Source organism: Miniopterus schreibersii (genome assembly GCF_964146895.1).
Source record: "Miniopterus schreibersii genome assembly, chromosome: 5".
NCBI classification, from domain to species: Eukaryota; Metazoa; Chordata; class Mammalia; order Chiroptera; family Miniopteridae; genus Miniopterus; species Miniopterus schreibersii.
Window position 1 is genome coordinate 4,060,331 of NC_138106.1, and position 14,588 is coordinate 4,074,918.

General features: G+C 56.6%; 1 protein-coding gene across 1 annotated transcript in view; it reads right to left on the reverse strand.

Moving 5' to 3' along the window:
• Positions 1-10,210, reverse strand: part of LOC308558037 (pyridoxal kinase) — a 28,119-nt gene extending 17,909 nt beyond the window's left edge. Inside the window, exon 1 of the mRNA XM_081139075.1 lies at positions 9,893-10,210. Within this exon, the coding sequence (XP_080995201.1) occupies positions 9,893-9,979 (87 nt within the window). The 5' untranslated portion in view covers positions 9,980-10,210. The remainder of the gene's footprint in view (positions 1-9,892) is intronic.
• Positions 10,211-14,588: the final 4,378 nt, after the last annotated feature.

Consider the following 14,588-nt stretch of genomic DNA (forward strand, 5'->3'; position numbering starts at 1 on the left):
ACTTGTCTTTTAAAAAAATGTTTTTATTGATTTTAGAGAGAGAGGAAGAGAGAGGGGGAGAGAGGAACATTGATGCAACAGAGAAACATTGACAGGCCGCCTCCTGTATGCACTGTGACTGGGGATTGAACCTACAACCTGGGCAGGTGCCCTGACCGGGAACTGGACCAGCGCCCTCTAGGTGCATGGGACAACGCTCAACCAGCTGAGCCACACAGGCCAGAGCCAGGATTTGTCTTTTTAAACACTTTAAGCCGGTATTATCAAAACTTAAAGTAATAAACAATCAAGTCTTATTAAAGTAAAAAGTTAAAATTGGAGGCCTGACTTCATGGCCTCCTGGACACAGATTGCAGCATTTCGAATCCATCAAAATTCTAATCAACTCTGAAGAAACAGATTTGAAGCTACGAGGAAACCGATCCTGAAAATCCTGCCAAAAATACGTTCTCCACTGCTTCTGGCTGCGGATGATTAATCTCTCGGAGCTGGCAAACGTGAAGTCACTATTTTCTGCTTAGAAATGACGGACAGCGCTAAGCCCCTGGCTGCCATCTCCATTTCAGGTGCCACAAGGGACCTGGGCGCGTTAACCAGGATCGCAAGCTTGTCTGAAGGCACCTATCGAAGCCCCTGTGCGGGGCTGAGCCAGACCTAGAAGAAAGTCAGCACAGAGGCCTGACCTGCAAGATGAAGCCCTTGGGCCCCAGAGAAAGGGCCTCCTGTTGTTCAAGTCCAGACTTCAGCTCAAGCCCACCCTTTGTGCTGGGCCCTGTGATGATGGGCTTCGACTCTGGAACTCACACCCAGCTCAGCCAGCGGCTTCTACTGGGCACTGCCAACAAGGGGAGCGAGATGGGGAGAGGGAAGGGCTGTGCCCCAGCAGCTCTCTGCCCCCGCCCTCTGGCAGTGACAGCCACACTGTGGTGTTCCGTCATTCCCAGCACAGCACGCCTCATCCCCTGCCCCGCACACCCCCTTCTCCCCGCTTTCAGTTCCAGCCACCAACCTCCTCTCTTTGATCCTAAGTCAGCTGCTTCTTGCGGGTGTTGGGCTACTGGCGGGGGGCCTCCCACACAGTACCTGCGTTGCCCTTTTCCCTTCTCTGTTCTCCCGATGACAACAGTCTCTATCAAATTCTATTAAATCCCAGCCTGCTCCACCTAGCCTTCCCTCACCCCCAGGGGAGCCAGAGACAGACCCCCCCCCCCCAGGGAGCCAGAGACAGACACACGCACATCCCAGGGGAACTAGAGACAGACACACAGACACACACACACCCCGGGGAGCCAGAGACAGACACCCCCACACCCCCCCCCCAGGGAGCCAGAGACAGACACATAGACACACACACACCCCAGGGAGCTAGAGACAGACACACCCCCCCCCCAGAGACAGACACACAGACACACACACACCACAGGGCTGCCAGAGACAGACACACAGACACACACACACCACAGGGCTGCCAGAGACAGACAGACACACACACACACACACACACACACACACACCAAGGGGAGCCAGAGACAGACAGATACACACACACACACACACACACACACACACACGTGCATGGTGAGCAGCTGGGCTCTCCCTGGCATTTAGCATCAGCATGTGGGGCAGATCCAGGTTCCCGTCCCCTGACAGCCTGCATATAAGTCACAGAACATGGGAACAGACCAAGACACTCCATGGACCCCACCGACTGACAAGACCACCCCATATCAGACCGACTGTCAGGACAGACTGCTGGTCCCTGTATTCTCGTAGCTGAGAATCACCTTGCTTTCCAGTAGGCCCAGAGCTCAAACAGCCTACGGGCTCCTGGGGGAGCGGCCCTGCTCACCCGCGCAGAGCCCCATCCGAGTGCGGTGGGACCCAGTACTGAGATTAGGTTCTGCGGCAAAATAGAGCGCTCATGTGGGTCTGACCCAATGACACCCCCTTCAGAACATGAGAGCGATCTCGGCGAGGGCCCAATGTGCTCACTGGCTTCAGAGACGGAGGCCGCGTGACGAGCCACGTAACCGTGCACGTCAGTGTTGCACACAGCCAGCCCTAGACACTGAGGCAGAACACACACTCAGTGAATCACATTAAAAGCAAATGCAAGAGCTATCCTGGCCTCACTACTCCCTCATTAGTTCACCATATGGCTGGGCTCTGGGGCTTGGATCTGCAGGAGGGAGGCTGCTGCGCATCTCTCCCGACTCCCAACTGGTGGTGGGTGTACAGCAGCCGGTGGCAGTACTTACACCACAGGAATGGGCACACACCCTCCCCACCACAGCAGTTTTTTAACAGTTACCAACACATAGTAAAAAAATATAAACTGTCATTTTTAAGAAAAAAGAAAAAAAAGAAAAAAGAAAAAAGAGAAAGCCCAAGCCAGGTAGCTCAGTTGGTTAGAGTATTGTCCAGATACTCCAAGGTTGTGGGTTCGATCCTGGGTCAGGACACACATAAGAATCAAACAATTAATCCATAAGTAAGTGGAACAACAAATCCATGTTTCCCCTTCTCTCTCTCTCTAAAAAAAAAAATCACTGAATTTAAAAAAACAAAGAAGAGGAACTGACTAGTTTAGCCTAGGGCGGAGTTCAAGGGAAGGAAGGCCTGAAGGTCTTCCAGCATCACCCTCCTTCCACGTGGTGAGTTCCCTGTCCCACAGGTGGGGGGTTGGGTGCCCCATCTTTGCTATGACAGCCCAGTGCAGGCCTGTTCAAAGGCCCCTCACTCCCGTAGCTGTGAGCCTCCACGCCGCCATTCTCCTCAGCCCCTCCACGACCCCCAGCTGTACCCCTGAACCCCAACTTTTAAGGGGGTACTGCCTGTGGCAGGAAGCCAGACCTGGCAGGAAACCAGGCTGCATGCCCCCCCCCCACGTCCAACTCTGTGAACCCCATGCTGTGGCTGCAGAGTGCTGGCCACTTTCTGAACCCTGAAACCTCTGAAACCTGTGTGAGCTCCTCTCAATCCAGAACATCATCGCCATAGCCTCCGGGACCCTGTTCAGAACCCTGCCTTCTCCACCTCTGCACTGGCACTTGGTGGGGGTTGTATGGCTTTGGGACTCCCTGCCAACCATGAGTCCCCCAGGATGAGTCCACCATTGCAAGTGCCTCTGAATGAAGGCCAGTGGTGGCAAAAGCCCCAGCCCCAGCCCCCACTAGCAAATGCACTCCCATGTCAGACAAACTCAGAGCCTCAGCAGAGAAGTCTGTCCCCACTAAGCCTGTCACAACTCAACTCTGGCTACTGAGAAGGGCTGGCTTCACGACGACCACATCAGCACAACCTAGCTGAGGAGTCAGGGGTTTCAGATTCCAGAAGAGCCACTGTGATTCACAGCCAGCCAAAATCAGGGCACTGCTGGCAAGATCCCTGGGTAGGACACGCTGCCTGTCAGTGCTAATCCACGCTTGGCACGTGGCAGGGGACCTCAGCTTCCTGCAGGAAGAGAAGTGGAGATGAAGTGGAGATGTGTGCACTGTGTGCAGGAGGCACTGGTCCTGCCAAGAGAGAAGGCCAGCCCTGGCTAGTGTGGCTCAGTTGGTTGAGCATCTCTCCATGCACTGAGAGGTCGCTGGTTCAATTCCCGGTCAGGGCCCACACCTGGGTTGTGGGGCTCAATCCCCAGTAAGGGGCGTGCAGGAGGCAGCCAACTGATCTCTCTCTCTCAAAGATGTTTCTGTCTCTCTCTACCTCTCCCTTCCTCTCTAAAATCAATTTTTAAAAAAGAGAGAAAGAGGCGGCCACTCAGACTGCCTCGTTCCAGGGGTCAAAACAAGCCCAGGCCAGTGGGATGGCCTGGAAGTGGCTCCAGCTTCCTACCCCTGCCAGTGTGCGGGGGAAGCATTTTCAATAATCAGAGCACATGTGCACCCGGGACAGCTTCCCAATGCTCCGCGGTCACGGAGCCACAGAGAGCGATGACAGCAAATCATACGGGCGTAATCAGGGTCTTCGGTCCGCACGGGCGCCATCTTCTGCCCCAACACAGACCTCGGTCCGCCTTTCCAGGCACAACCCCCCTCCTGAAGGAGAGCTGCATGTGCTGGGGACCTGAAGCGGCACTCCAGCGTCAGCCTAGGTGGGTGACGCAGGCCCCAGTGGCAGCCTTGGTGGGTGACACAGGCCCCGGCAGCTGCACACCCACCTCATGGCTGAATCATCGACCCACTGTGCTGACAGCGAGGCAGACACAGCTCTGCTATCCACCCTCACCACAGTGGCAGTGGGAAGCGCTGGAATGTTCCAGCGCAGCTCCTCCACCCTGCCCAGACCACCTGGCTCCTCCGGGGGAGAGGTTCTCGGTGGGCAGCAGTAGGGGTCTGTCTGCAAGAATACTCCCTGTGGCTTGTTTTACAAGACTTTCAAAGGAAATTAGAATTAGGAAAGAGTGGACCTGCAAGCGTCATGTGTCTGCTGTCATTCTGATCAGCCTTGTGTCCCTTCCACCGCTGGTTACCAGTCAGTCCAACTCAGCTGATCCCCCACCCACCATGCTCTGATCGCCAACAGAAACACCTGCTGGAAACAGCCCTGTCTCCCCCGAAGCAGCCTCTTTGGTCCGCCTTAGATCCCATGGTCACTTTTGTCCCATGCACGCATCCTTGCCTGAGCCACCACAGCCCTGGACCGTCACAGCACTGGACCCCATCACCGCCGCCCTGGACCTGCTCCCAGCCCATGCACACTAGCGCAGTGCACCCCACTCCCCGGCTTCCAGCTCCCAGTACTCAATGGCAGGACTGGCTCCCGCCAAGCCCCGCACAGGGTCTCTGAGCTGGCAGGTCAGGTTCTGCTGGGTGCTTGGCTGCACTGCAAAGCCCTAAGAGAGGGGGTCTTGTCCCAAGCTCCTGGTGGCACCCGGGTCAAGATAAGGAACAGGGCAGCTGCTCTGAGTGGCCATGTCCCCATGCCTCCTTCCTTTCTCCTTGAGAAACTCCATTGATTCTGTTCCAGTGTCACTCTCCCAGATCCCTGTGATAGAACTGGCTGCTTCTAGATCAAAAGCTCCATGTGGGTGTGCACCAGGGGACCACCAAGCCCAGGAGCCACAGAGCCATCAGCCCCCATAACACGGAAGCCACCTGCTGGCAGACGCTTCCTCTCCTTCCAGAGGTTAGAATCCAGGGTCCCATGCAGAGCACAGCAACACCACACAACAAAACTGCACATACACATGCCCATGCACATATGTGCCCACATGGACACAGACACAGACCTATGCCCACAAATGTATGCACACATGCCCCCCACATACACATCCATGCATGTGCGCGCACACACACACACACACACACACACACACAGTGGGGGAAACGTCAGAAAACGAAACCAACTAAATTCTTGCTTTTCTCCATAACAGGCAAAGAGAAACAGAAACTTCAGTCCCAAACTAAGAAAGTTAGGAATCAAGATATTAAGCAATTCTGGACTTTCTTGGCGAAAGAGAAAAACACCCATGTTCCAGGACTAGAGCACATCTGGATCAGACCGAGGGATTCCAGAAGGAAATGGGAGAGTCACATGTAGCACGGAGGAAAGCAGCAGGCCTGTGTGGCCTCAAGAGCATGAGTCCCAGAGGATGCTCAGGAGTGACCCAAACCCGGTGGGTCACTCCCAGTGCTGTCTCCAGGAGCACCTGGAGTGAGCTGCCCTCGCGAACATGGGGCTCAGGTGCCCATGTCCCTGCAGCTCTGTACCTTCTGTTCTGCTCCAGCCATCCCCTGGGACCCTCAACCTCTGCTCCAGCTACTGTAGGCAACGGAGTCTGAATCCCGGTTTCCCGGCCAAGAGCCTCTCAACACACCCGCTGCCCACTAGCCGACCTCTTCCTGCACAGATGGGCCAGGGGGGTCAGAGAATGAAGCTGATTTTTGCAGGCTCCAAACTGAGCCATCCCCCTAAAGCATCTTCTGGGGCGTCCTGGGGTCTTGCCTTCCTGTTTCAGTGACACCATATTTAAATGGGTTTTGAACTAAGGCCACCTCCTCTGGTCGCTGGTCACTTTAACATGTTCCCCTTGACCACTAAAATGTCCTATGGACTTGAGCCCAGAAACGAATCCAAAAGCAGGGTCAAGGTTCTTTTGTGCCCACGGAAGGCAGCAGCGCATGAGCTACCACCCGCCGGAGACCGTGAGCCGCGTGCCGTGGGGCCTGGCAGGAGCCGCTTGGGGACCTCAGCCCTGAAGCCCAGACTTGCAGACACCCAGCCGGCACCAATCTGTGCCCCGCTGACCTGGCCACGGCGCACCTCGGGCTGAGCTCCGTCCCGGTGGTGCGCCGGGGGCCAGGCCCCACCTGATCCCACAAGGACTGTTCTCACGGAGAAAGGAAAGGGTGTCCAAGCTGCTCCACCTGCATCAGCAGCCAAGGGAACACAGTCAGCTCCCAACTAAGGTCTTCTGCGGAACTGGCCACGTATATATTTCCGACAGTTCCAACCAAAAAGGTAAGTGATTATCGAAGGCAGTACCTGTTCTTTCTACCTCCTGAAAAATATGTAGGAACAGTCGCTTCTAGAACCTCTTCCACGACTCCTGGCTCCAGATGCTTGACGCCCCTGCCTCACCTGAACATTCTCCCACCTGATGTAAAACTTAGTCCCTGAAGGTATGTGACTCACTGGAGCTGCTGTGCACAGCTGTGTTTCTCTGACCTCCTGCCCACACAAGCATCCCTTCCTCTCCTAAAATCAGACACTGTTTCAAGCTTCTTGGTGCTTTGCTCTCAGGTACATCCTCAGTTGGGCCCAAATAAAAAACTCTACTTAAATTTACAAAGATTTAAGTCTTATTTTTGTTGGCATCACTTTGCAGATGAGGCTTAGAAAGGCTCAGAAGGCAGGGCCAGGTCCCTGAGCTGGAACTCCAAGACCGAGATCAGGGGACATCAAATCAGTCCCCACAGGCAGCCTCTCCAACCCCCCATCACACACATTGGCATCAGTGTTAGGAGATGTCTGTCCTGTGGTGGCAAAGGCTGGTGCAAGCCCCACTGTCGGGCCATCCCCACCCACCTCCCTGCTTCTCCCTGCTCTAGTGGCGCTTAGACACGGGCTTGGGGAGCATCCTGCAGTGTTAATAGATCGTGCCACAGGAGCCAAGCCTGGGCCGAGGCAAGTCTGCACAGGCTCTGGCCAAAGAAGCACTAGGTGGGCACGTAGAAAAAGAATCCAGTGAACTAAGAAATTTCTAGAAACTGTTCTTGTCATGGGCTGAATTGTGTCCCCCAAAATCCATATGTTGAAACCCTGACCCCTAGCATCTCAGAATGGGACATTATTTAGAGATAGGGCTTTTACAGAGGTGACTGAGGTTAAACAAAGTCACTGGGGTGGGCCCTGATCCAACATGATTGGTTTCCTCATAAGAGGAAGAGATTCGGACACAGACACACAGAAGGACAACCACGTGAGGACACAGGAAGAAGGCCCCATCTACACGGCAAGGAGAGAGGCCTCGGGAAACCAGCCCTCCCCACACCTTGCTCTACCTCGGGCTTCCAGCCTCCAGGAGCACACACCAGTTGTCTGAGCCCGTCTGTGGTGTGCGTTACGGCCTCCTGAGCTGACGCGCGGCTGTGTCTGAGGCCCAGCTTTGCTCTCCCCTCTCCTCAGCTCTCTCCACCGCCCCCCAATTATATCTTATTTCTATAATTAGGAGCAGGAGGTGATTAGGGCAAAGGACACAGGGAAGGAAGTACGGACCTAACCCACATCCACTCCTGACAGGGGTCCCGGCCTCCGAGGGTGCCGTAGGCGTGCCTGTCTTTCTGCAGGGGGAGAGGTGCCGCTGGCCCGCCTCACTCTGCAGCGGGCACCTCCGAGAAACGTGCACACTCCCCATCTCCCCTGGACCTAAAATGACTTGTGAAGCAGCATCACGCCCATTCTATACATGAGACAACTGAGCACGGGGCTCAGTGCAGGAGGTGGCCTCTTCAAGGTCACTAACCTAATGAATGGCCCCTGCTTTCCGTGACCCCCACCCTGCCATGCTCCTCCTGGGCCCTTCATAAACCTTGAGGGGTGGGTTAAATGAGAGACAGAGGTGTCCCCCACCCATGACAGGGGGAAGGAGATGACATGGCATGACACGCCCCCCCCCCCCCAAGCCTATGTCCCATAAGCCCCAGCACATGTGACCACAGGTAAAGATGTTGTGCCCTGGGGAAACCCCAGGTAAAAACCGCAGCTCTGTCCTTAAGAGGCACTTCTCCAGGCTGGTGGCCTGGAGGAGCAGCCTCCCTTGAATAACCTGAAAAGGATGGTTTTGGTGTGGAAGCTGAGGGCACGTGCCCGAGAGTTCAGGGACAAGGGACATGGCTGCAGGACCCTGGTGAGCAGAGGAAGGGAACAGTTTGCCCAGCAGAAAGAGGAAGAAGGGAGTGGCCACAAGTGGACAGAGAGGAGGGACTGGGCAGAGCGCACAAATACGCCAGCAGAGAACTGCACACCTTCTGCCAAGGGGAGTTCCCATGTTCCCCGGCCAAGGCCAGGCTGGGGCTGCTTCATCCCCTGCAGAGCTGAAGCTGTTCTCAGAGTCCTCCTGGCTCCACCTTCCTGGGCTGGCTGCCCCTGCTCTGCCCCGGGGACCCCGCAGCTCCATACACACACACACCCCTGCACAGTCCCACCCCAGTGGCCCTGTGCACACAGTCCACCTACCTGCCAAGCCTCCCCCCCCCCCCCCCCCCCCAGCTAGGCCTGAGCAGGTATTCCAGAGCAGTGACCCAGGGCGGGGACTGTGGGACAGCCTGAGGTTGGCACCCCTGGGGGTCTGCCCTCTGCTGGCCAGAACAGGAGGGACAAGCAGCAGACCTGTGGAGCTGCTCACACATCAGGGATAGCTGATTCCTTTGAACCTTAACCCTTGAACCGCTCCACCTTCAAATCTGTGCTCCGCTATTTCCTCTTCAGGCTTTGGGCATGGCAGCCTCAGGTCAGCCCTCAAATTCTACACCGAAGCTGGTCTTCCTATGGTCTTTCTAGCCAGCCTGCACCCCTGCAGGTGGCTCTTTATGTCCTGTGCGGCCCAGCCCCGGGGACCTGCCATACCCGCTCTTTGTTCAAACATCAAGCCAAAGGCGGGCAGTCCAGGAACAGTCACCACCTTGCCAGGACAACCCAGCCCTCCTGCTGGGCCACAGGGTGAGGAAGGGCCCAGCACCTTGGTGTTGCCTCTTGCCCAGCATGACATCTCATGGCACCCAGGCCTCCTCCTGCCCCTCCAAGGGCCACCCACCTCAGGACTGCAACATGAAGTAGTGAGTGTCCAGCCAGCTAGCCACAGGAAATGGAGAGCCCCTCAGCAAGAACAGGCTGGGGAAGGCGGGAGGGAAGGCCCTGGGGACTGCCAGGATGGACGGATTAACACATTTAAAGAGCAGCTTCGAAAGCCCAGCCCTACAGGGGCCTGAGCTGGTCTGTGGGCTTTTCTTCTTCAGAGACAGCACCTGCAGGCAGACCTCCGCCCCATCTCCGCCCCGCGACCACCTCCCGGGACGGTCAGCGCGGCAGGGTGGGGGCCCCCCTAGGTGGCGGAGCTCAGGGTCCGAGAGTTTCCTTCTGTTCCTCCCTCCCCGCATCCTGACCCGCGGCTGGCGGCGACAGGACGCGGCGCCCCGCAGGTGAGCGCTGTAAACACCTGCGCGGCGCGTGTCCCTCGCTGCGGGCACGGGCACGGCCCCGCGCCCGCAGAGACCCCCTCCCGGCGGGAAGGGGGGGAACTGCCAGGTGCGCGCGGCGCGCGCGGCGGCTTCGCCCGACCTCGGCGCCCCCGGCCCGCCGCGGCCACCCCGCCCTCCAGACGGGCCCCGCCAAGGTCACGCGGGTCCGCGCGGCGGCTCGCGGGGACACGCGGGTTACGTAAGAGTACCTGCAGCGGGAACGTGGCCGCGCGGTTGCCCACGTAGCCGCGGACGACGTGGCTCTGGATGGAGAGCACCCGGCACTCCTCCTCCATGCCGGCGGCGGGCGGCGCGCGCGTCACGTCTCCCTGCTCGCGCGGCTCGGGCTCCGCTCCGCCCCGGGCGCCGGGCCCCGGGCTCCGGGCTCCAGCTCCGGGCTCCGGGCGCCGGGCTCCGGGCTCCGGGCTCCGGGCTCCGCTCCGGTCCGGCCGGCTCGGCGCAGGCGCTGGGCTCGGACGCGAGGCCGCCTGCCTGTGACCTCAGCGCCGCTGGAAACCCGCGGGTCTAGCGCTGCGCCGGGCGGGGCGTCCGAGGGGCCCGCCCACGCCCCGCCCCCGGCCGGGGCCGTGAAACCGCGCCCTCCCCCCGCCCCTGCCCTCCCTCTGTCCCCTCCCCCTGTCCCTCCCCCTGCCCCCAACCACTCCCCATTTCCCCCGGCTCCCAGCCTCGGCGACCCACGTCACTCTGCGCTCCCGCCACGTGGGCGGGGCAGCCACCCCCCGAAACGCTGGGTTTGCCCCTTTCGTCGCGGCGGGGAGGGCACCGCGGGCCGCTCCTCCATTCACGCGCGTCTTCCATTCATTCGCGGGCTCAGCGTCCGCGCCGCCTCCGCCCTCCCGCCGCTCGCTCCGGGCGCCGCGGGACCGCTGGCCGGTCGGCGGGAGCAGCCACGCGGGGAAGGAACGCGCGCGCACAGCGCCGCGAGAGTGGGCGCCGACCGGGTGACGCGGGAGCGGGCGGGGCTGGAAGGGACCGGCCACCGCCCCCCCCCCCGAGGTCCGAGGCGCGCGCCGCGCCCCGTCCCACCCCAGCGGCGGCAGGGCCGGGGAGCCCCCGCAGGGCCCGGACCCGGCGCCCGATCCGCACCTGCCCCTCCCGCCACCGCGCGGACCCGCGCGAGGACCCACGAGCTCCGTGCGCGTCCCGGGAACCCAGGACCCAGGTCCAGCCCCCTCCCCCGCTGCGGCGCGCTCGGCACCCGGCTTGTCCCAAGGGGCCTAGGGGAGCAGGCATCCCTGCAGCGCCGTGAGACCTGGAGCACACCAGGCGCCCGGCCCGCAGCCCCGGCCGTGCACCCGGCTCTCCGCCTCCGGGTGTCCTGGCTGGACCCTGTGGCCTGTGTGCACACCCCCACCCACGCCCGGTCTCCTTTCAAAACCCGCCGGCCCTGCCTTCACAACCCCCCTTCCGCCCTTCACCTTCCCTCTTGGGCCCACCCTTGTCATGGCTGAGGCTTCCCTTGCCCATCCCCCCCTTTCAGACCATCAGGCAGGGTGATTTGGGTCCCTTACGGTGGCTCAAGGCCGTATGTTTAGACCCCTCTGGCCTGATAAGCAGGAGGCCGCAGTGACTGCAAGTGCTGGGATTATGAAGGAGGCAGTGCCCTAGCGGCCCAGGTTTAGAAGAGAAAGTTAATAATTGTTCATTAATAGTAGCTAACATTTATTGAGCACTTACTATGTGCTCGACACATTTCTCACGTTTAACACATTTAATCCTCTTGTCTCCAGGTAGAAACTTCATTTCTTTTTCATAGGATCTTTCTCCTTTCTTTGCTTTTCATTCAAACTGGCCGAATCCAGCACCTGACTCACCCGTCTCCTTCGCCTTTGCATGTCCACTCCCTTAATATTAAGCTCTCATGACAGTGAGGTTATATACATTTTTCTCTTATATTATTGATTTTCAAGAGGGAGGGCTGGAAAGGGGGAGAGAGAGGCAAACGATGTGAGAGTGAACTGTTGATCCGCTGCCTGCTGCACGCCCCCGGCCTGGGATGGAGACCTAAACCTGGGCGCATGCCCTGACCGAGAGTCAAACCCGTGTCCTGTCTGTCTGTGGATGGGATGACACCCAACCACCTGAGCCACACTGGCCAGGGCAGGACAATGAGAGTCTGGCCAGCATCAAATAATCTTAGGAACAAAGCCTTGGGTCTGTTGACCACAGAGACAGAGTTTCAGTCAAACTGGAGATAACATTCAGGCCTCAGTTGCATTTAAGCTGCAGGCCCAGAAAAGGGAGAAACCGGAGGAAGCAACACTCCGGTTGACATCAGGGCGAGATACACCATCAATACACCCTACTCTAGCAGCAACCAATCAGTAGAGACCACAATCCTGACCACAACCCTAACTCCCTTAGTCACCATGTGTCTCTGGGCTGGGCCACCTCCTAAAAACAAACCCTTACTTTCTTTGCTGCAAGCCCCTGTTCCTGTCTTATAGGGCTTTGATGGACACGGGCAAATAGACCTCGTCAGTCCTGTAACACTGTGGACGAAAAAGGGACCATATACTAAAACTGACAAGCTCAGGAGAGGCCAGCATGGCAGGGCCTACAAACTCAGAGACTGAAAGTAACACCATAGAATGATCTGAACACAAAAATTCTTAACTAAAAGTGGGTCGTGGTGGTAGTCACGGCCTAGGCCTGTAGCTTCCTTGACAAAGGTCAATCTTTATCTTAAGTGAGCCTATCATCTTTTTGCATCTAAGATAGCATATCTTTGGAAACAGAATAATCTCCTTTTTTCCAGACCCTTTGGGGCACAATGTCCCACCCGACCACCAGAGCACAAGACCAAAGAGGAACCCCTCCTCTTTATCTTGTCCCCCAAATGCCATCTCTGTGTGTATTCAATATTCATTATTAACTATCCTATACTGGTTGTTAGACCGGTGGGGTCCTACCAGACCTGGGTTCAGCAACCTTGGTACTTGGGTTCTGGCTAGGAAAGAATTCAGAGCCAAGACTCAAACTATAAGAGCACATTTACTGGGAAAATCACAGAGGTAGAAGTAATTTGTAGAAAAGGTGGGCTTAGGAAACAAGTTATAGAGGTAAAGGAAGGGCCCTTGGAGCTTGAAGTGATGCAGGAAGGTACAGTTGATGCACCTGGGGGGGGGGGGGGGGTGGGAAGGGAAAGGGAAAGGGAAAGGGAAAGGCTTGGGGCATCAAGGTCCGGGAGGGAGAGCATGCTGGGTGCTTCCTCCTAAGGGTTTAAGGGTGGAGATTTTAGGGGAGGTCCCAGGGGAAGATCTCAATAGAATATTCAGCAGCTTTCCAAGTGTGTCTTTAAAAGGTGTACTTCGCCACTGATTGATTGGTCGGCACCAGGACGGGGTCATTAGTCAAGGCAGCTGGTCCTGAGGTCAGCCTTGGTGTCGTTAGTCTGGTTTTGCTGCTCTTTCTGGGCCTGGAGCTGAAACACAACTGAGGCCTAGATGTTATCTCCAGGGAGGAAAGGTCAGGGGGTCCAAACTGCATGATGAGTGACGTGCTAGGGGAGGAAAGATTATGACCTTCTGTACCTGGCCGGTCCTCCTTCCTCTGCTCAAGTCCAACTGCCTGCCACATACCCGCCAATGTAAAAGAAGAATGTATCTCTTCATTTTACTCTATTCAACCCAGAGATTTCCCTGCCTTGCTTTCTCCCATTTCGCCTCTCTACCACCAATGGATTTCACCTGACCCTCCTTACGTCTCTTTGATTCTAATGCGTAAAATAAGCTGTAAAACTGCCCTTCTCCAGAGCATTTTCTTAGACGTTAGGATTTTGCTTCCCAGCAATTGTTGTCAGTTTGGCTCAAATAAACTCATAAAAATTCTCTACAGGTTTGGACAATCTTGTTAAAAAAAAACAAAATTCAGCCCTGGCGGGTTCGATTCCCAGTTAGGGCACATACCCAGGTTGTGGGCTCAGTTCCCAGTAGGGGGTGTGCAGGAGGCAGCCGATCGATGGTTTCTCTCTCGTAGATGTTTCTATCTCTCCGTCTCCCCTCCTCTCTCTAAAAATCAATAAAAACACATTTTTTAAAAGAGTGGATTATTTCAGCCAAGCACCTTCCTGTTCCCTCAGTGGGAGGCAGGGTGTCTATCAGGCAGATTCTTTACTAGTATTGATTAGTAATTTCTTGACTGACAGATTTAAAAGTCCACTCCAGGGAGAGGGTGCAACCATAATTAGTTATTAAGTTTTAGTTTGGTGACATTATTTAGTTTAGTTTGGCCTAGCATAAGTGACTTCATTTTGGGTTGTTTCTTTTTATTTCTTTAAACAATCTTCACAAACATCCTATATGGTAGGAGTGAAGCTTACAGATAGTGACAGTGTTGTTGGGCCGGAGCCCCTGGAATTCAAGGTGGCCAGCAGCCCACCCACTGCCCTTTTCTTAATCCTGCTCTACGAGGTCAACCACCCTTGGCTCTTAGGAGGGCTAAGGAATCCCTCTTTCTCCGCAGCTGATTTCACCCCCTCTTCACCTTGATCTATCACTGAGGTCCCTCCCTCTCTCTGGGCAAACCCCATAAGCACCCTCCCCCATCCTCAGGCCCCATCCCATCAACCAGCTCCTTGACTGAGGACCCAAGTGGCCAGAGGTCAAAATCCTGGCATTTTGGTGAATTCACTCTTCCTTGGGCTTTTGAATCTCTGTTCCTCATTCCCAGTGCCTGTGGTTCCCAAACTGGTCACATGAGAGTCACCTGGGGAACCTAGTAAAGTAGCTAGTGCCAGCCCTATCTGGTCTCACTGAGCCTGCACTCTCTCAGCTCTCCAAATGCTTGTGAGGCTACCCACGCCTGAGAGACACTGTCCAGGCAGCTGAGTTAATTTGGTATTTTTATGAGCACTGTCAATTGCCAGTAATTACCAGTCCAAGA